Source organism: Coptis chinensis, chromosome 7 (genome assembly GCF_015680905.1).
Source record: "Coptis chinensis isolate HL-2020 chromosome 7, ASM1568090v1, whole genome shotgun sequence".
In the NCBI taxonomy this organism is placed as follows: domain Eukaryota; kingdom Viridiplantae; phylum Streptophyta; class Magnoliopsida; order Ranunculales; family Ranunculaceae; genus Coptis; species Coptis chinensis.
In genome coordinates, this window is record NC_141462.1 from 22,588,279 (window position 1) to 22,611,390 (window position 23,112).

General features: G+C 39.2%; 1 protein-coding gene and 1 long non-coding RNA gene across 16 annotated transcripts; both read right to left on the reverse strand.

Annotated features, from left to right (window-relative positions):
- Positions 1–8,071: 8,071 nt before the first annotated feature.
- Positions 8,072–9,220, reverse strand: LOC147486642 (uncharacterized). The gene is made up of 2 exons (XM_086573799.1): positions 8,638–9,220; positions 8,072–8,301 (listed from the first exon to the last, which is right to left on the reverse strand). The coding sequence occupies exons 1-2, from the start codon at positions 9,218–9,220 to the stop codon at positions 8,072–8,074; spliced, it is 813 nt and encodes a 270-aa protein (XP_086429925.1).
- A 3,424-nt stretch (positions 9,221–12,644) lies between these two features.
- Positions 12,645–23,094, reverse strand: LOC147486643 (uncharacterized). Of its 15 annotated transcripts, none has more exons than XR_015202883.1 (9): positions 22,863–23,091; positions 22,675–22,757; positions 21,996–22,555; positions 21,728–21,868; positions 21,066–21,534; positions 20,786–20,830; positions 19,739–19,857; positions 13,181–13,265; positions 12,645–13,063 (listed from the first exon to the last, which is right to left on the reverse strand). It is a non-coding gene; the product is annotated as an uncharacterized LOC147486643 (long non-coding RNA). The 15 variants fall into 15 exon arrangements; XR_015202880.1 differs by having other exon boundaries at positions 20,748–20,830; positions 22,863–23,090; XR_015202882.1 differs by having other exon boundaries at positions 19,739–19,922; positions 20,748–20,830; positions 21,996–22,102; positions 22,863–23,089.
- Positions 23,095–23,112: the final 18 nt, after the last annotated feature.

Sequence of the window (23,112 nt, forward strand, 5' to 3'; positions counted from 1 at the left end):
ATCTACCCAACTACAGTCACCCCATTGCTGCAAATCCCTAATCTACACACTTTCCGCAGCTTCTCAGCTCCCTTTTACCGTCCTCCCCTTCCCAAAGAGCGGAAACCCAGAGCCTCTCCATTTACAAGAAAAAGATCCTGCGTCTCTTCCTCCCACCACTGTCGTCCTCGACTCTCCTTTCACTCCCTTAAATCTCGTGACCCTCCCACCTCCTCTGCTCCCGAAGACATCCCTTCATACCGCTCCATTTCTAACTGGGACGACCAATACACCTCTTCCAACTCCCCAAACAACGACATGGATGTTCGCAAACAAAAACTGTTTGATAGCGATTCCGATGATGAAGATGTGATTGAGGTTCCCTTAACAGAAGTGAGGGCTCCCGTCGAAATGCCCCCATCCAAAAGGCAGTGGACATCAACCTCTGAAGAATCTGTCCCTGTCGCTCAGCGGACCTCCGCATCTGAAGAACCTGCCCCACTCACCTCAACACTTCAACTAGTAGTCTCTTCCCCCCACACACGTGGGCCTGGCAAAGAACCAATTCCACCTACAGCTCCGGTCTCTGAATCGACCCCTGTAAAGGACTTCTGCCCCATCTTCAATGTGCGCAACCACAGAGTGTCAACAGCTAACTCCGCTTTGGACAACGCAGCTGTAACCTCTTCCCTATTCTACAATGCTCATTTGCCCAAGGACATCGCCTATGCAGACGGGGGGTCTTTTGATCAGCACCATACCTCTCTGTACACCAACTGGGAGAGGGTACCCTCTCTCTCTCTCTTTTTTTTTTTTTTTACATCTCTCTTTTTTATCCCAGGTGAGCTTGGACATTTCCTTCATGATCCGTGGACTTTTCAGCGCCAAAACCAAGTTGACCGCCTTGGAGAAAGAACTCAACGGCCCTTCTGGCCTAAAAGTTGCCTATGCTGGGCTCCAATATGATCTAGCCGCTGCTAACTTGGCTAAGCTCAAGGCCCAGGACGAACTCCAGTCCGCGGAGTCATCTCACCAAAAATACATGGATACGGTCAACGACCGCCTGAGTCATCAGAGGAAAATGCTCCTCAAACAACACCAACTCAATCTGGCTGCCCTAACTTAACAACACCAGGCAGCCGTTGACACCCTCAACCAAGAACATAAAGATGTTGCCACCGCCTTCCTACAGCAACAACAAGAAGACATGGCTGCCCTTCGCGAACGCTTCAAGCTTCTAGTTGACAAAAGGGTAACCATGAAGATCCAAGAGGAGCTTGCACGACTCACACTGGAAGGGCGACTTGTTCTTGAAAGGCCTGCCACCCCAGTGGTAGCCTCCCCTGAGGACGCAAGAGAAGAAGTGGCGGCCATCGAGACCCTCCCCAACTCCCCGGTGCAAGAAGAAACTTCCGACATTGCCACGACTATTGAAGAGACCACTGCTGCAACCCTGGAGAATGTTACTACAGAGAACACCACTACCCCCACGGAAGAAGCCACTGATGTAATGTCTGTCGATGGCTCCCACTCTAAGATGCACTAGAGACCTTTTTTCTTTGTAATAAGTAACTTTTGCCTCATCCCGGCTAGCTAATTGCAGTACACTTATTTTGTTAATATTTTGATATTAATCTCTTTAATGTGATGTTTGATTTTGTCTGTTACGTTTGTTGTCGCTTTATCTCTTGATTCTGCTACTCGTTTAAACTGCGTTGTATCTCTATCTTCAGGTTTTCCCTCATTCCACCTTTCTTCTGTGGTCTGGGCTCTTTGTCTTAATCAAATTTTGCCCTTACCCTGTCATTTTCTCTTTGTTTGGCTATTCAGCCAGATACAAGCCAATCCTCATGCCCCATGTGCAAATTGCATGCCTTATCCACGGGCCCCTTATTCAACTCGGGCATTGCATTAGCGATAGGCTCATTCCTTCTATTATCCCTTGCGAAGGTTGGGTCCCCTGCCTCACGTATGGTTTGTATATCTCGAGACACTAGTTGGGGCAACTCTTCTTGCCTTAAGCTCATTTTTGGCCCTAAATCAGCGAAGGGCTCCTCCCCTCTGATGTCTCTCTCCATGCTTGGATTCCCTGCCCCATATGTAGTTCGCGTTTCTCATCCACGAAGGGCTCATCCCACTCCGCGGGCTCTGTAGACTCGGGAAACTAGTCTGGGCAACTCCTCTTGCCCTAGGCTCCACTCTAGCCTTGTATCAGCAAAGGGCTCATCCCCTCCGCTGTCTCCCTCCGCGCTTGGCTTCCATGCCCCATGTGTGATTTGCATCTCTCCTCCGCAAAGGGCTCATCCCACTCCGCAGGCTCTATAGCTTTAGCAAGTCAATTGGGGCAACTCATCTTGCCCCAGAGTCAACTCTAGCCTTGTATCAGCGAAGGGCTCATCCCCTCCGTTGTCTCACTCCACGCTTGCATTCCATGCCCCATGTGTGATTCGCCTTTCTCATCCGCGAAGGGCTCATCCCACTCCGTAGGCTCTGTAGACTCGGGAAACAGTCTGGGCAACTCCTCTTGCCCTAGGCTCCACTCTAGCCTTGTATCAGCAAAGGGCCTATCCCCTCTGCTGTCTCCCTCTGCGCTTGGCTTCCATGCCCCATGTGTGATTCACATCTCTCCTCCGCGAAGGGCTCATCCCACTCCGCGGGCTCTGTATCTTCAGCAAGTCAATTAGGGCAACTCATCTTGCCCCAGGCTCAACTCTAGCCTTGTATCAGCGAAAGGCTCATCCCCTCTGCTGTTTCACTCCACGTTTGGACTCCCTGCCCCATGTGTCACTTGTGCCTCTCATCCGCGAAGGGCTCGATAGCTTCAGAAAGTTATTTGGGGCAACTCGTCTTGCCCCAGGTCCAATTCCGACGTTGTGTCAGCGAATGGCTCATCCCTTCCGTTGTTTTGTTTGTATTCCATGCCCCACGTTTATTTTGGATTCCTGCCCTTACAAATGATAGTCTTTTCTCAAAAGTGCTGTCGTATTGTATATTTACATATAGCTACAGACTCTTGCCTTAGATTTTCATTACATTCAAGTGTGATTTTTTTTTTTAACATTCTCACGTTCCACGTCTTCTCTATCACTTTGCCTTCCTACATCCGCAATCTGTAGGTGCCCGCCCTTTCGATATCCACCATAGTATAAGGTCCCTCCCAGTTTGGATCCAGCTTTCCATCTTTCTCCTTCCTGGTACTAGGTGTCACTCGGCAGAGCACCAGGTCACCTATTTGGAACTGCCTCGGCTTGACCCTCTTGTTGTATTGTCTTTGTAATCTCCGGTGGTACTCTTCTAGCTTTATACAGGCAATGTCTCTTCTCTCTTCTGCCAAATTCAGATCCGCTGCTAATATTCTCCAATTTGAGCCCTCCTCCATAGCCCTTGTTCGTGTCGTAGCTACCACCATCTCAGAAGGGATCACGACCTCCACCCCGTAAGCCAATGAGAATGGGGTCTCTTGGGTGGAAGACCGAGGTGTGGTCCGATAGGCCCATAGTACATGATTCAGCTCGTCTGCCCATGCCCCCTTCTTATCTTCCAACTTCCTCTTAAGGTTGTTCATGATAGTTTTGTTGGATGACTCCGCCTGTCCGTTGCCCTTGGGATTGTAAGGGGCAGAGAACCCCTGTTTCACTTTATAGGCTTGTAAGAACCCGGTCACCTTCGCTCCTGTGAACTGAGTTCCATTGTCTGCTATGATGGCATATGGCAGCCCAAACCTGCAAATAATATTCTCCCATAAGAACTTGACTATTTGCATCTCCTTCACCTGCTGCAAAGGTATAACCTCAATCCATTTCGTGAAATACTCAGTGGCCGCGAAGCATGAACCTACGTTTGCCACTGGCCATTGGCAGCGGTCCCACTATATCCATTGCCCACATAGCGAACGGCCATGGGCTCGAGACATTATGTAATAGTTCTGCGGGGGCGAAGATCAGCTAGGCAAATCTCTGCCATTTGTCACATCTCTTAGCAAATTCCACTACATCCCTTTTCATATGGGGCCAGAAATACCCTTGTGTCAGTAATCGATGTGATGTAGTTCTTCCTGCTGAATGGCTCCTGCAGTCTTACTCATGTAATTCTACCAGCACCTCATATGATAGCCGCGGACCTAAGCATTTTAATAGTGGTCCATTGAAGTTTTTTCGGTACAACTCTCCTTCCAGCAGAACATATCTCTGAGAAGTCTGTTCCCATCTTCTTCTTTCCTTCTTATCTGTTACTTCCCTTCCTACCAAAAAGCTCTTAATTAGCTCCATCCAGCTCCCACTTTCTTCCGCAACCTGACAAATCTCTATCGCGTCCTCGGTGCTCGATTTCTCCAACCTCCCCACCCGTATTGTTCTTTCTTCTGACCTGAGAATTGCGGGGCATCAACATGTCTGTTCTCTCCGCGACCCAAGTGAATAAACTTGAGTTTTGTGAATTTTGCAGATCGTTTGTGTAGCACATCCAAATATCTTGCCATCCTGGGGCATCGGGTGGCGAACCCTCCATTCGCTTGGCACACCACCAAATTTGAATTGGAATATACTGTCAGCTCCTTCACTCCCAAATTTTCGGCCATTCTCAATCCCACTATCACCGCTTTATATTCCGCTTCATTACTGGATGCCGCAAATCCCAGTTTCATGGTTTGCTCTATTCTGCCATTATTGGGTGTAACCAATATGACTCCTATGCCGCTGCAGGCATCCGTAGCCGATCCATCTGCAAATACTCTCCATCCATTCCTCTTATCCCACGGGTCTAGGAGGTCCGGCTCTCCCTCCCTTTCTAGTTCCATAACCATTTCTTCTCCCTAAGTGGGGTCCTCTGTGGGAAACTCTGCCAGAAATTCAGCCATCGCTGCGCCTTTTCCGCAGTTCTCATCTGATATTGTATCTCATAGGAACTCAGAATCACAGCCCACTTCAACATTTTACCAAATTTTTCTGCCTTCAATGCTTGCCTCAGAGGCAAATTCGTCACCACGACTACCACATGCGCTTCAAAGTATGGTTTCAGCTTCAAGATTGGGAAAACTAACGCCAAGGCATACCACTCAATTCTATTGTACCGTGTTTCTGCGTCTAGTAACGTCTTGCTTTGAAAATACACCGACTTCTCCATCTTGTCTGCAACATGGACTAGAACTGAGATAACTGCATATTCCGTGCCTCCCAAATACAAATATAACTTCTCCCCCGTCTCGAGCCGTGACAACAAAGGCGCTTTGCCCAAATATTTTTTCAATTCTTGAAATGCCTCCTCACACTCTGCGGGCCAAACGAAATCCGGTGTGCTTCTTAACAACCTATACAGCGGTCTACATTTATCGGATAACTTGGAAATGAATCTATTTAATGCTGCGATCCTTCCTGCTAGCCGCTATACTTCTTTCACATTCTGCAGAGATGGCATCTCCACTAAGGACCTTATTTGCTCGGGGTTAGTGATAAGAGCCAAAAACTGTAGTTTTAACCCCTTAATAATAATACTTTTAGACCAATTATGTGAGTAATAAATAAGAGTTAATGCTAATTACGTGATTTTATGTATTTCAGGCATGGAACTCAATTATGTGCAGAAATGTGCCACTTTAACGATATAAAGGAGCAAAGGGTTGGTTGCTAAGAAGTTATGGGATTAAAGGCCAAGACGGGCAGAAACAGCACACAAAAGTCAGTAGAACTTCCGAAGATCGTATCTTTGGACTTAGGCCTCAGAATTGGGCGTACCTTATGTCAAAACGACCGTCTTGGAAATAGCTTTCCAATGGTCCAAACCTTGACCCAATCAGAGAAGCAAAAGTGGACAAAAATTCTATTGAAATCAAAGCCAGCTGAAAAGGGGCCTGTGGACTGAACAAATTGGGCTTTGGGCTCGATTTTCCGGCACAAAATATGGACCCTTAGCCCATGTACGAAAATGTGGATCTGGTCTATTCCATTTCCACACACAAGACTTAGCTCTTAAGTATCAATTAGTTTAGGTTAGAAGGTAGCCATTAGAGTAGCCATTAAACCTTAGTTCTAGATCTAGTTTTGAGAATTTTAATTAGTTTATTAATTAGTTTTCATTCCTTATTTTAGATTAAGTATTTGAATCATTATTTATCATTGATTAGATAAATAAAATAGTTAGTTCTTGTTAAATTAGATTTTGTTATTTAAAATTGTTTAGATCTAAATTTAGTTATTAGTTGTTATTCATTTCTTAGTTGTTTAATTTAGTTTTGAATTATTGATTAGAATCTTTATATTCATAAAGTTAGAATCTTTATATTATGTCGTATTCAATTTCAATTGAAAATGATAGTTTGATGAATCAAGGCTAAACCTTCATTAGAGGAGTTTGATGAAACCTTGATGAAAACTTGATTGTGTAGCGTAGAAACGTTGTAAGAGTTTATTCCACTCTAGAAGGGAGTTAATTTGCCATGAGAATGGGTGGACTTTCTCACATGCTAGTTATGAATTGGTAGAGATGTCATGTATAATTAAGGATCAGAAGGACCAATTTTTACTGTAAGAATGTAAGAATTGGATTACAACAATCTATGCTAGTTCTTAAGTTGGATTCAATTCCCCCCTAATTCTTATTCTAGATTTAAACCTTAGTATTATGTAGCATTTCGTAGTATAATTCGTAATTCTCTCATTGACTTTGGTAGGATTGATAGTCGTAGGAAACTTGAATGGTAAAGAACTAGGAGTGGAATGAATCTTCTATTCCAACTCTACTTCAATAGATTCGAGAGTAGAAATCTTTGATAAGTCTTCATATAAGTTCAGTTTTAGTTTTACTTGCGTTTAGAGTTTCATCGCTTTATTCATTAGTAAAACTATTAATTTTACGTATATCAGTTAGCCTCAATTCCCCTATGAGTAACTATATAACCCAAAAACTTTCCCGTAGTAACCCCGAATGTACACTTTTCAGGGTTCAACTTCAAGTTGTATCTCCGCAGTATCCCGAAGGTCTCCCTCAAACCCTCTATATGTTCCTCTTCCGACATACTTTTTTCCACCATGTCGTCTATATAGATCTTAACCCCCTTCCGAATCTTGCTTTCAAACATTTTCTCACCCAACCACTAGAAGGTAGCCCCCGCATTTTTCAAACCAAACGACATCCTCGTATAGCAGTATGTACCGCCTTCTACCACAAACGCTGTCTTTTCCTGATCTAGCCCATACATTGCGACCTGGTTGTACCCCATCGATGCATCCATGAAGGAAAATATCTTGAATCCTGCCGTCCTATCCACCAACTCATCTACTCGCGGCATGGGATAACTGTCCTTTGGGCACTCAAGATTTACATCAGTAAAATCCACGCACATAAGCACCTTTCCATTCTTTTTTGGTACCGCGACTATGTTAGATAACCAGTCTGTGAACTCAACTTCTCGGATTATCCCTGCCCCTTTCAACCTTGCGACTTCTTCACGGATCCCCTCGGCATATTTAGGTCTAATGCCGTGCATCCTTTGCCTCACAGGTTTAGCGTCTTCTTTCATATGCAAGTGGTGACACGCAAATTCATGGTCCAACCCAGTAACATCATTTATTGTCCAAGCGAAGATATCTTTATTTTCTAACAAGAATTGTATTAACTTACCCCTCCACTTTTCTAGCAAACTAGATCCTATCAACGTGAACTTCTCCTCTTCCCCCCTTCCAATATTCATCACCTCAATCTCATCGAGTGTCTTTGGTCCCACCGATATCTCAGCCTCCCCCTCCATCGAGGTGCACTGTAATTGCTATGCCTGCCTCTTCCTAGGATTGGAAGTCTCTCCCTCTGGTCCGCGGATCAACCGCTTTACTATTCCCCGATGACTGTTCTTGGCGGTAACCTGATCTTCGTAAACTTCGTACATGCCGGTAGGCGTGGGAAATCGTATTACCTGATAATACGTGGATGGGACTGCCTTCATCTCGTGAATCCACCGCCTTTCTAAAATTGCGTTATATTGCGAAGCATAATCTACCACCATGAATCGGGCAAAAACTGTCACTAATCCTGTTGTCATGGGCAATAAGAGTTCCCCTATGGGCTCTGTCATGCTCCCATTGAATCCATACAAATTGGTTCGCTAAAGACGCAACTGCTTAGGATCGACTCCCATTTCCTCCAAAGCACCTCTGAATAACAAATCCACTGCACTTCCACAATCAATCAACACCCTTTTCACCATATAATTTCCCATCACGACTGTAATGACCAGCGCATCTTCATGTGGTGAGTCCACTGCCCTGAGGTCCGCACTACTAAATACAATTCTGTCCTTTTCTGCTGTCGTCGCCTCCCTTTGTCGTGGTCTATCTATTCTTTCATTGATTTGCTGGATACTCACAGTCTACCTTATCTTGTCTCTATGAGCGTTATGACTCAGAACCTCACCACTGTAAATCACATTGATGGTTCCCAGTATTCTCCCCTGAGGTGGCATGCGCTCCTCATTCTGAGCGTCTCTCACAAACTTTCTCATCCTCATTTTCTCCACCATCCTCTGAACCAACCATTTTAGTGCGTAACAGTCATTCGTCTCATGATTTCGTATCTGATGATATGCGCAGAAGGGTTTCTCTGGTATCTATATTGGCGTGCTTCGCGGTCCTTCATACCCCAAAAGATTCTTGATTAGGGGCAAGATCTCACTTAGGGGCTTATTCAGCAGAGTCTGTTCCATCTCGCGGTATGGCTTCCTCTCCCTGTACTCCCTTCGGACGCCTTCCTGACTTCCTTCTGCCCGTGCTATATATCCGCGGTATCCCCCACTTTCTTTTTCTGATGTTTCTGCCCTCCGGTGTTCCCGCTCCTTCTCCAAAGACAACACTACCTTCCCTAATCTATTAACATCCTTCTGCATGGTATCTTCATATCTTATATACTTTTCCACTTGTGGATACAGCTTATGTAAAGTCGCTATCTCATTCTTCGCCACGGACTGGTGCACTCCTGTCCCCAGACACAAGCCTCTCGCAAATGTTATCACCGCTATCCTCTCATCCAGATTTTCCACTTTCAGTGTCTTAGCCTTGAACCGGCACAGAAACTCCCTAACTGATTCCGCGGACCTTTGTCGCACATTGAATAAAGCCGCGATGTCTACCACCCGCTTCTTCTGATGTATGAAGTGATCTATAAGTGCTTGCTCCAACTCCTTGAAGTTTTTGATGCTCCCAGCTGGTAATCTGTAGTACCAATCTGACGCCCCTCCTTTAAGGCTAGTCGGGAACATCATACACCGCAGACCATCGTACCGAGACTTTTGCCAGAGTGGGATCTGTTGCCTAAAATGATGGATGTGATCCGCTGGATCTCTTTTGCCGTCGTACCTCTCGAACCTCGGCTGAGTGAACCGCTTTGGGACCTCTGAAGCTCATATGTCATCTGCTAATGGGTTGCGATTCAACCTAGCCACCACCTAACTAGCCGCTCCTCTGTGCTCCTTCGCCTCCCGCCGGTTCGCCTCCTTATCATTGTCTATCATTTCTTGAACTTGCTCCATTGTCAGGCCAGCTACCGGGTTTTCCACAAGATTTGGCCCGGGTTCCTCATCTTTAGATCCCTCATCTTCAGACCTTTCACCTATTTCTTCCCCAGCCTCTTCTTTCTCCCTTCGCAGCTCATCGTTCTCCTCTCTTAGCCTCTTAATCTCTTCTTGCATCAGTCGTGTTTCTTCTGCCGCTCGCCCCTCTTCTCGTTCTTCCCCCTCATCAACCACCGCCTCCGGCATCGGGTCCTGAACCACCACCCTCTTTGGTCTGCCTACTACTCTCTTCGGTGCCATTTCTAACTTGCTTTTATCTTTCCCCACAGACGGTGCCAAATGTATGAACCCTATCTATCCCAGTTAAACACTCTCTTGTTTCTTTTTTTCTCCTCACTATTCTCTCCCTTTTTCTTTTAGCGGCCTCTATTTTTCTCTCCTCATCCTCTTCTTTTTATATCTCCCCCACTCCAATCAAGACCGTCCATCTGTCTGGTTATCCCATGGCTTTCCCTCTGACCGTACACATGCCACGTTTGCGGTCTAGGGTTCCGCAGTCTTCATTCCCTACTCCTTCATTTTCTTTGTTATTTTGCCTCCAATCCCCTACACCGCTGACTTAGTCCAATCTTCCCACATTGTGTCACTACAAAGACATTGCTGATCAGTTATGTTTGTAAGCATTGGTAGAGCTAGTGAACAGTTTAATTCAAGTAAGAGACAAAGTAACGAGAACCAACATGATAGGTTTTTGAGTTATCATTGTTGGTGTTTGACCCTATGTATCAGTATCATTCCTACCTTAGTGTATTTATATTAAGTTTGCAACATTGAAATGAGCATGAAGTTAGTTTTGACTTTGTTTGAATTGGCTGATGTTTATAAGCTTGAAATATGTATGAAAGCTGACAAACAAATATGTTCTGTAAATTTAGGACTTCAAAGATAGAGTTCACAGTTTCACACCTTTAATGTTGCTAAACTTCAAAGTAAAAAATGCTAGTCTTTAAAATAGTTATTTAAATTATGGAAGATGACTTCTAGGGTGCGTAGGGTTCATAGGTACGCTAGATTTCTGGCCCTTAGACAGTGATTTTTGTAGCAATACACCAGTACCCTTTGCTGATATGAGTGGCCCAGATGCCATACGCCACTCTCTCTCCTGCGCACACTAGCTTTAGCCTTAAATTATCACTAACTGATTAAGTGCAACACTGAGATAAGCATCATCAATAACATAATAGGTTCTAATAAAAAAAAAATTAGGAATCAATCTCTTCATGTTATTGAATAATAAGTCGTTTACTTAAGCTGAAAATGAATTATCTAGTCTTCAACGAATGTCATTCTACATTTCTACTACATTATCAATTTCAAAAACAATATCTTTTTTAACAAGTCATAGTAGAACATAGTCTAAAATATTGCTGTCTAAAAAATAAGGGTGATTTCATCGGGCACTCATCAAATTGCACTAGTTTTTGAACCCGTCCTACGAATGGGTGCAGGGATATATGAAATTTTAATAAATATCCATAGGAAAAAAAAATGGTGCACACACAACACTCAATGTCGCCTATATCATAATAATCACTTCAATAACTACTATGTCAATATTATTATGATATATCATTATAGTGAAATAAATAAACTTGCAAGAAAAAACATAACATAAGAAACTTAAATTCAATAAGGTAAGACATTGTAATTAGGGTTTTTTTTTTTCAGACCAACCTGCTTTAAGTCTGGATCTGTTTAAGGCAATTCCTCCTTATTCTATATATATTTAATAACAAACAGATTCATCCTACAAAATCCTTGAATAACATACAATATAGTACAACAAAAAAACTCACTTACTGGAATGTTGTGCATTCTTTGCTAACTGATGCGGTTCTTGCTATCCATAACCAATTAACTAATTGCTTGAATAGTCATTGTCAGAGTAACTCCATTATGTTTAATCTTGTCCATATTACTGACCCATTTCAACTATGCAATGTAAGATAAAGCTTCAGCCCTTGCTTATGATCAAAGATTATATTTCTAATGAAAAAAAGAGAAACGAACCAACATAATTACATAAATGTAGTGACCGAGACACTTGAACTAAGATTATCTAGTTGATAAGGCAATAGAATTTCAAACTCGAGCTCAAATTCAAAACTCAAGTTATACCAAATTCAATTGATCACTTACTATTGTCTGAATATATGCACGTACCAAGGTACCTTAATAAGTTAATAACCGTGGGACGTCATTAGGTTTTCTATTGAAGGTATTTGAAGTCTCACCACTATATGTGTAGAACTGTAGCATGTAGAAAGTAGAAGCAGATCATAAACCGTGGTATAACAATAGTTATAGAACTCCACTTGATATGCCTAAAGTTCTCAACGTAACAATAGTTCTAGGCATCCACTCGCCATATATGACATTGCTAGTATCTTCAATGTCTGCATCTCTACTTCAAAAACAAACCTTTAATTTCAATTACAGCCAAATCAAGATGGTCTTATAAAAGCTAAGCCATTATTTACACTGTCCCAAACTCTTTTAAGATTGTGTTGTGTTACATTTGAGTCTTTATACTACTTCCTACTTACTTAACATCAGAACGACACAAAAGTGATGCAACAGACTTGAAGAAGCCAAAACAAACTACACATGCCAGTGGCCCTTAAGCAACTCCAATTAAGTAAGCCTAACTCGCAATAAAATCTAAATTTTCTAGAAACTTCTTCACCAACTTTTGCTTCAGCCATACATAACTCAGTTACAGCCTTAACTTTTGTCATGGTTGTTGCACTTAGGTGAGTATTTTTCAATACTAATTGTTTTTATTATACCTGAGAAACATTACTTCAATGAACCTGGATATGAAATGACGGCTGGTAAGAGAGAGGGTGAAATGCACACCCAGAATTATCGTACATGGGAACTCATGATAGATTTAAAGAGTAACCTATATTACATTAAATAAATCAAACTACCAAAAGATTATTCAAGAACTTTTCAAAACCAATTAATTTCTCAAGTATTGATAAATAAACTACAATACCAACTACGCTATGTTTGAATAGTGAAATTCAGACATTGTGAATGTTTGAAGAATGAACCTTTACAGAGAGCTGGATCCCCTTTGGAGCTAAACAGAAGGGAAGGACTCTATGTTACAGCTCGCAACTATGTGCAAATGAGTATGAACATGCTTAAACAATAAGACCAATTACAATGGCAACTCCATACCGAATTACTCGAACCCGGCGAGCTTGTCTCGAAAATAACCCCTAATCTCATTTACCCAGACAAACTTGTATTGAAAACAACCCCACCAGAGATGTCGTGGCATCCCCAAAACCACCACACTATTAAAACTAATTATTGATAGTTCTACCAATACCAATTCCAATACAAACATCCTCCTTATAACAAAATTAAAAATCAAAATCAAAATCTCACCAACAACGAGTTCACTAAGATGCTTATTATGTTAAAGGGACATAGCTCTAAAAGCTCACATGTACTGGAGTTTGAAACCTTCAACCTTGAAATTGATTTCGAAACCTCACATGTACTGGAGTTTGAAACCTACAATTAGAATTTTAACACATTATTTTGGTTCCATCCATGAAAAGCATAGATAATTTTTTTTTTTTGTAGATTGGTGAAAGAAGGGACATAAGTGCCACCCCCTCAGTAGCATACCTCAACAATGGTGGGAATAGCTGCCATTTCTGTGAAAGGTTGAAGGGCCAATACAGAGAGAAATGCATCTGTATCAACTTCATACCTGAATCATAGAGAATCATAAATGAAGAAAATTTTATGAGAATATTTTACCCCGATAATTCATAAAAGTGCGAAAATCGTCCTGGCCAAGGGTAATAAAGAAACTCTACCTATTCTGGAAGAGCTTGAAAAGCTATTAGAAAATGAAATAATGCATCTATGTCAACATCAATTTCATAGATGTTGAAGATACAACATGACCGCCAAATATAGTTCGAAGACTTGAGAGAGAACTTAAATGTAACCTACTCCTGTTAAGATCAGTAACATCTTCATTACTTATATTAGTTATATGCATGTTAGTTTAACTTTTCGTAAGGAAGCATATCACTTGCTTGGTTTGAAATTGTACATAACCACTTGTTCGCATACTCGTTCTATATAGAAGTTAACTATTCAATTGGAATATGCTTTATTTTATGGATGAAGTTGTTGTACCTTTCCACACTTCTAAAATCACCTAAAACTAAAAGATAGATGATTTGTTTTAAGACACTTACATCAAGTTCACAGGGCTAAAATTGTCACTCTAGCCTTGAGAAGTCCACACTTTGATTAAAAAAAATCACCTCTATTAATTGGAGTTGCAGTTTGCAGAGACAATACTAATATATGACTTTCAAACTGGTTTAAGAGTCTTCAGGCCGAGGCTTAGAGCCCTTCAAGTAGACACCAAAAGAAACTGTTCTAGGTTCAAATCTGACCGATCTCCCTTTGCAGGCAATATATTAACAGAGCGCGCCTTATCAACAGCTACTCTTTCAAAGGATTTAGTCAAGCTAAGGCTGCAACTCTACTCCCCTTTTGGAACAAAATAAATGGGTAACCTAGATCATTATATGCTAAAAGTATTGAAGAGGACCACGTATATATCCCATAATTATTCATTACTTAAGCTCAAGTTGAGTTATTTGCATTGTCTAGGCCTCTTTTGTGCTGCCAACCTATTGAGACTTTGTTTCCAATTTTATTCCAAAGATACTCTCTCTCGAACTCGGTGCAAATTCGTCAAAAAATGACAAAAATACTTCCCCTGTTTTGTTAATGAAGCATTACACTAATAGAAAGCACGAAATCAATACGTTACCAAGAAAGTATTTTAACTTGCTTGGAAAATCCTGGCCAATTCTCTAGGCTAAAGAACATGTGATGCACTTATACTACATTGCCTTTTACTGTATTGGTGAAGTACATATTACATCCTGCCCTTACTATTTAACACATACAAACAATCTGCATTCTACAAAAACATTGGAGGATCTATCGACTTTTTCGATCTTTGGGATCCGAACCGGGCAAGATGTCGCCACTTTGATCTTTGCCTTTCTAGCTGATGTTGGTAGCTATGTATTTGGCAGGATATAAAATTGGGACAGGGATAGGCTCTCAGGAGGGGATGCCACGGGCCCTGGATCTATTATAGGCTCTAGAGCAGATGAATAAACAAAATCCCAGTAACTGTTTGTGGGTTGGCATTCATACCCCAGCATGCTTTATTGCCTAGACCCACTCGCTGAACTCCTCTTCAAGTGGCAGGGTTTCAGATATCACTGACATTTGCCACTTGGCTTCCAATGTTCCCCAAGTAACATTTAAGTACTTGTTTGTATTCCTATGTCTATATGCATTGATAAGTTGTTCAACAAATGAAGAGGGTCAGTATTAAATGAAATGAACCATTAATTAAACCACTTTTATTAATAGAATTGACATACAACAGTAACACAACATTAACTTTTTTGTTATCCATCCAAATGGTACCACAACACACATAATATGTACTTACCTGTAAGCATTGTACAATGAAAAGATTTTGAGACCCGTAAAACCTTTTTCACCTCTCTTGTTTGTGTGCGTCTTGCTCAAGATTTAGGCGAACAAAATATTGCCTCTTCGAAGCCTACAAATGAAGAGACATCAATTTAGGTGAACACTTAAAGTATTATTGGGTAAAAGGGCGCCAGCGTGAAAAATCCCTAAACACAATCTTTTATAAAAAAATAGCGACTGTTAGGAAAAAATGAATACGAAAGTGATACCAATTCTAAAACGAAGAATATAAGGAACATGACTGTTGAAACACCCATTAGTATTAACAAATTAAAGGTAGACCGTCCTTGACAATCAGAGGAATGGCCGAAAGGAAAACCCAATCGTTGAATTGGTGTTTAGATAAAATGACATATTATATGCTATATATATTTGATGCCGGAATATATATAGTTGAGATATTTGATGCCAGAAATCTGACTGTATAGATTCCTTTATCACCTGTAGCTTAAGATATATCTCCGACATTGTCAATTAATTTGCTTACCTTAGTGTAGTGGTAACTAGTCGTAATTGGATAGGATGACCAGAAGTGCTTCAGTATTTCTTGTGTAGATGTCGAGTGATGCAGGGCTTCCTTTTTATTTCCCTCTGATAGTCGGTCGAGGACATTTTCCTGGGGGCTCTTGCCAATGTGATACTTGGTACTTGAGTGATGTTGAGTCAAGTCTATTAGAACCTTAAGCGCAACATCAAGCCTAATAGCGGGATCACTAAACCCATTTTCTCTCATATCTGAAATAAGATTTTGCAAAAAACTGCAAGTATGTTAAGTGTTAAAGTCGTGACAGATTGTTTTTATGTTGAATTCTGCATCTCCCACATTTCTAATAGCGTTAGCATGCTGAAAATCATAATATTGTGGAGGATCCTTAATAGAAAGAAGTGCAAACGGAAGCTTTTGATGAAGATCCTGCAGATCTTCAATTGCAACCATCCGGTAGACCATTTCCATCCTTGTTGCTTGAGTTGCACTCTCATCCAACTCAGCCTGTTTGGACCTAGAAAGTGCTTCTGCTGCTACAGTCCAAGTGTTTCCTAATGCAACATGTTCGGCTCTTCCTTAAAGAACAACTGCTGCATGCCAGTTAAGATTATGTGAGAGATTGTACTCATCACACTCTAGTCAATAGCTCCTTAACTTTCATCACGATGCATGTAATCATTGCATTGATCAGCTTCCATGTCTAAGGTTGGATCAACTCACCTGAGCTTCCGCCGAGAATCATTGGCTAGCGTTTCATCACCCTTAAAAAAAGAAGCAATCACCTCATCATCATTAGCTGCAGCCTCAATAGTAGCAACATTGCTTTCCCTGTACTGATACTTTACTCGACAATATTTTGTCCAAAACTCAACTTCTAAGAACTTGTAAGGACAAATTTCAAATATGCCTTGTGGACGGCTGGTTTTCCAGCAAATATCTGATCAATGATCTCCAGTGTCAAGTTAAAAGTGACTTTGTTTCTCCTCCCATCTGTCGCTGGATTGATGCATGACAATAGTTCCTTAAACAAATTGTGAAATCTGGACAACACACTAAAAAATATGTATATTGTGGTTTTCCTTGGTTCTACTTTAGCCAATCTGTTGCAAAACTTAAATGTCTAAAATGATATTTTAATTCAAAAATATTTTAAACTATCAAGAACTATAATTCTTCTCAAACTATCTAAGTGAAGATAAACCTGTAAGCATTGATTTGGTAGTAAGTCAAAGTTACTAATTTTGCATAGTACTTAATCAAAAAGATATTTGTTAACCTGATAGAGCATACATATTCGAAGTATTGAGTGTAGAATATGATATTCAGTAATTCTTCAAGATAGGGCCAATGGTATTCATTTAACATTGACCATCTTTATTCAAAGTATGTGATTCTAACCAAATATACACATTTAGAAAAAACTGGAAGAAGAAGAAGAAGAAGAAGAAGAAGAGAAATACCTTATTAATTGGAGAATTTTAAATCAATGATTGTGGCTTGTGCATAAATCCCAAAAAGCAGATGGAGGTATCCGTTCATAATTGCTAATCACCGTGAGATTGAAGCCCTACAATTGCATAAAAGATCATATTCAAATAATTCATATATATATAAGACCAAATTAGAAAGTTTGATAATGACATCTCAAATTTATAAATTTACTGTAAATAAGGTTCATATAATTTACTTGTATGACGTGTTCATATCAAGTGTGCATGAACCCCGATGTTTTAGCCAACATTCACATAAAATTTAATATTTCAATTTATAAAATAGGCATCTCGATAGAATGTTCCACTTGAAGGTAATCAGAGGTTTTAGATAGAGGCAAAAATAGTTATTTACCCATTAATGAACCTGCCTTCAAAAGCCACTATGTCAAAATTGATTGTGTATAATGAAGTGTTCCACCAATTAATCTACCAAAGATTAGATATCTATCACTTGACTTAGTAGTATTGATATAAACAATGCACAATTAATATCCTCAATACTATTTGTCATATATAAGCTAAGCCAATGCATCCATAGCTTACAAATTATCTTCACAACCCGCTTATTTGTTATTATGGGGGTACTTGAGGGGCAAGATGGGAAGTCAAGGAGATATTTTTGTCTAAGTACATAAAAGAGTTGGGGAGAAATACCAAATCCAACACAAAATTAGACACATAGACAGAAAAGTGTAAAACCTACTACCTTTGGTTGATTTTCAATTGGATCAAGTGGCTTTAAGTTGTTGCTTTGGCTTGCCGATGAATCATCTATTCCTAAAATCTTTTCAATGCTCACTTAACACATTTTCACTCAAAATGGAAACGATATAAAATAACCAATTATTCAAAGATCAATACCTTAATAGAACAACATTTAATATGACGAAGCAGTAACGCAATGAGAAAGAAAAAATATAGAAAAATTAGATTATCCCTGGATTGCATGAATTAAGATGGATGTACAATTAATTTCACTTACCTTAATACTAAAGTTGAAATTTTAGGGTGTTTGATCTATCTAAGAAATTTTAGAATTACTAAAGTTGAAGGATCTAATCTTTTTTACCTTATTACTATAGTGAATTAGATGGTCATATGGAATATGTCCATAGCAAGTGCAAAGCATACAAAAAGAGTGCATGAAGAAAGCTCTTTTTTCTATTGTCTTGCATATTCGACTATTCGAGGAGAGACCAACCTAGTAGCAGACAAAGTTGCTAAATGTCAAAAAATAGTAAGAGGAAACAAAATGCTACGTCTAAACTTTCAAAGGAAAAAACATACAGAGATGAATATAGTAGCAATAAAATACCAATAAGTAATATTTTAGTTGCATAAGTTATGCATTGTTTTTGCTGATTTAAAAATCGACTAAAATGCAAACTCTCTTTTGCAATATTAGAAAGAGACTTGGATCAAGCTTGGTATTGTATCCCTTTCTTGGGGTCTTAGACCAATGTCATGTGTTAGTTCTTTGTTTCTAATGTTTGATCGTTGTTTTATTTCGTAACTATATATGCTAGAGCGTACTTAATGTGATCTGTTTACTATCAAATCCTTACGTATTTTTGCTTAGAATAACTAAAATTAAGTGATTTAGATTTAATGTTTTACGTATGTCATTTGGTTACAAATAGGCAGATGCGGGAATTGCACTGAGAGTAAGTTTTACTATAACTTAAATATTTATTGCTATGAGTGTCATTATTTCTAGTAGTGTTTGTATCCACCCGATTGCCATATTAGAGATATTTTTATTTGTTTAGTCTATTTAGTTGATATTAGTTTAGTACTCAAGTGATCTGGCATTTGTCAATCATTCGTTTATGGGTGTATTTGGAATTTGTAGGGTTAGATGGTTTTGTTAAGGTTGTTCTGGAAATGTATGTATGTTAGTTGCATTATATAAGTCGTGTATTAGGATTTCAAGGATATTTGTATATTTATAGTTTTTTTCTTATTCAAAGATTGGTTACTTGACTTAATTGACATTGGTTAAGATGGTTAAGTAGCTGGTTCTACGAATCAGTATATCTTTTAGTAGTTTAATTTACGACTGAGGTATGAGGTTTTATATTTGGGTTGGATGTATTATTATTAAATTTTCAGGTTATGACAGGTTATTATATTTATGAAATGTTTAAAATACAGAGGAGACTACCGAAATTTTCCAGAAAAGTCATGTATCTTAGGTATATAATTGTTTGAGATTTGGGACGTTACAATTTGCAAGGCAAAAGAACAGACATGGGTTTAGTAAGGTTTAACACCTCTGAAATTCCTTGAATTCATATATAAATTGACGAAGGTAATCAATTCTTAGAGAAACAACCACACATAAATATATGGAGTGTGATATCTTAAACTAATATTGTGATAGTCTGCGCCACTACCTTTAGGAAATTCCCTTAACTGAGATAGTTTTCACATTACATAACATGATCAATATTGGAGTATGGGACCATAAAATAACGGAATAAATTAAATAAGAATAAACATCATGTAAAAGTGTTAATTACATGGTCAAACCTTTCATTCTGTTAATTACATAGTAAATGTGTCCTAGGTTGGAATTGGGGAATGGTATACAACCTGTCATTCTCCATTACATCTTCCAGTGAGATTCGAAGACACATAAATGAACATTTAAATACAAGTCACCTGATTTGATAATTATCCACTGCAAAAATGGGCACTTCTAAGCTTTTAAGGTTCCCGTGTACCATCTCTCAACATTGCTCCGGATATTTCAATACATGGTCACCAATGTTTGAAATCCACTGCAAAAATAGGCACTTCTAAGCTTTTCAGGTTGCCGTCTACCATCTCTCAACATTGCCCTGATCTTTCAATACATGGGTCACCAATGTTTGAATTAGATGTACAATTTAGAAACAGTGAGTAGCTAGAATGCTTCACAACTTCTTAATAGTGAATCATAAGAAAGATTGTTGATTACTAGCTGGAACAAAAGATTTGGACATGGATCAAAATAGCTAACCTATTTTGAAATAGTGATGTTTTGATAACTTGAAAGAGTTCTAAGTACATTCAACTTCAATATAAATTACCTGATTCACTGCCATATAAATTACCTGATTCATGCCTAATTTGTACGCAAAAGAAAGAAAATACTCGTAAAATGGCAATGGCAAATAGAGCTTTTAATCCATGAACAGAATTGAAATTCAAGTACTTTTTTAGTTGGGTGTGTGAGCTTTTTCAAGAAGTAAGATGAAGAAGGGAATAGAGAAGGTGCAAATTGATAATAGAATACACGATTGTCATTGTCATTGTCATCAACATGCACCTGCCATGGATTCTTTTACTCCAAAAATAATGAAAAATATTGAAAAGATTTACTCCAAAACTTACCTGATTATGCCTAAAAGAATAATTAAGTACATCAGTAAGACTTTGATGGTGTACGTATGGTTTTGTAAGGGTTTAAGATTATCAGGTAAGCTACAAAAAAAAAATTATTGCTAAGTATTTAGGTTTTTCTGGTCTCCATAAACTTCCATTTTTTCTCCATCTTTCTTTAGTTTTTTCTCTATAATGAAAAGATGGATAAAACATTTCAGATTTAAATGGAGAATATTAGCTCATAAAACCTTTCATAATGGACAACTCTATACAGCTGATTTTGCGATCAATAAATAGTAAGTACCTCATCAGAATGCGAATATCGAAATCATCAACATGTACCTGCTCATGATCCACTTGCCATAGCTTGATGACAGCAATCAACCACTGAACAAATAAAGTATATAGACTGAAAAATCACTCAAATTTTGGAATTATATCTTGGGATGCAAAATATTATGCAACATAGACCGTGTGTATTCAAGCAAAAGAACTAAACCCTTTATGCCATTGTTGATTCCAAACACAAATCAGTTCATGTAATACAACCACATGCAAATTGAAACTAAAATTGAAGATAACATTTTCAAAATTGAAGCTTATGAAAAAAAAAACTACTTACTTGTTTGAACTGCCTAGAACCACATTAGTGCCTTCTTGTTGTTGTAATTGGGGGTTTCCAAAGAGAATTCAATTTTGGTGATGGATGCCATTGAAGGAAGTTATGTTGTTGTTGTTGTTATTGTTGTTGGTATTAATAATAAAGCGCCATGAGTATTGATCGCAGAAGAAGAGGGAAAAAAGAGAACATGTTTAGGTTTAGGTTAATTGCCAACAGGAAAGTTTTAATCGTGCCAAACCCATGTTTAGGTTTTCTACATGTGAATTTTATAATTTGGAAGAGAGTCGGAGAAAGAGGTCTCTACTCTCTATTTTCCCGTGAGTAAAAAGTGACGTGGATAGCCTGAGAGAGCTACAAAAGGGCCTAATAACCCTGGGTACTTAAGACTCCTGGGCACTTAAAATTTGCTGACATGGACACCCTCAGAGATGAGGAAAATGAACTCTTGCCAATGCCCATCTCTGAGTACCTGCTTTGTGGAAATGGTAAATAAATTAAATGCTCGGTCTAGTGAATCACAGTTCTGTAGAAGTGTGATTGAGCTCAGCTGCTCCTAGTAATTGAAGTTAAACAAAGTAAATATAGATGTTTTAGCCGTTTCTGTAGATAAACTTGTTAGGGCTACTAACTCACTAAACCATAAATGAAAGAAAGGAGCTAACCTTTTCTTTTGGAGCTAAACGGCGATATGCCATAAGTGAGGTCACAGCATTCCCAGCATTGTTTTCCTCTGTAAAACTAATTGTTGAATTGATCAATAGACAAATGATCCCTACAAAGTCCTGCTAATCAAGACCTTCCGCCTGAAAGTATCGATCATGAATTAGATTAAAAGTAAAACCAATAAAAAGATTCCTAATTAATAAACAAACAACCATCCTTAACAAAGAAGATAAGATTAAAAAACGTGATATGGTTCTTGAGACTCACTCCACCATTTGTAAGTAGAATTGCCATAATTGCTGTGGGCCTGCAGCTTCCATAACCCATGACAAAGGATTCCACATAAAACCAAGGAATTTCAAGAACTTGTTCTCCTGCAGGTACTCGAGATAGTATGGGGATACTTGAGCACACACATACATAATGTGAGATAAGTAAAAGAAAATGAAATAAAAAAGATATGTGGTAAAGACTGGCTTTTCCTCGAGCTTGTTATGACCAAATATAGACAGACGGGCTTCAACATTTTCTGACCAAAGACCTTGACGGGATGATCTTTGCTGTTGAAAAACTTCTTCCAAGGGCAGGTGCTCCTGTTGAGTGAGTAGTAGTGTTTCAATATTGTATGTGCAACTACTTGCTTGATAACATATAAACTATCCTAGCTAGCTTAACATATCAATTGCATCTCTGTTGAAATTGTCAGGTCCGAGCAACGGTTTGTCCAGATCTTCCCCCATGATTTTATTGTTTGAAACTCATCAGTGAGGGATTCTTTAAAAGAAGACATGGGTAGCTAATGACTGGTTCTTTGGTGGACACGCCTCCTAGCCAAAGTCAATATCCAGAGAGAAATATGGGAATCGAAGAAAACTAAAATTCACTCTGAGAAAAAGGTAATGATCCTTCTTTTTCTTCCAAACATCAAATAATGAACAACACTCACGCTTATCAATCGCTTCAAACAGATCTTCTTCATCATCGATATCTTCACGTTCAATGAGCTACATATGACTCACATCTTCAGATCTAATCACCATCACACACAACAATAACAAAAATGATTTCAGTTCAAATCAATAAACAAATAACAATGAAGATTAACAAATGAGAAAGAAGAATCGAGTTGATTACTTCAAGTCGATCATGTTTTTCGATCAAGTATTGAAGAGAGAGAAAATTTAGCAATGTTTTTTAGAGAGGTTTTGAAATTTGAAAGAGGAAGGGTTTTAGAATAGAATAGATAAATTTAGTGTTTTGTGTCCTGATTTTCCTTTTTTTTCCTTCTCTCTTGATTTCGGGTCTGATTTTCTTTTTTTCCCCCTTCTCCTGATTTCGCGTGAGTAAAGTGGGTACTTAAAATTTGCTAACGTGGACACCCTTA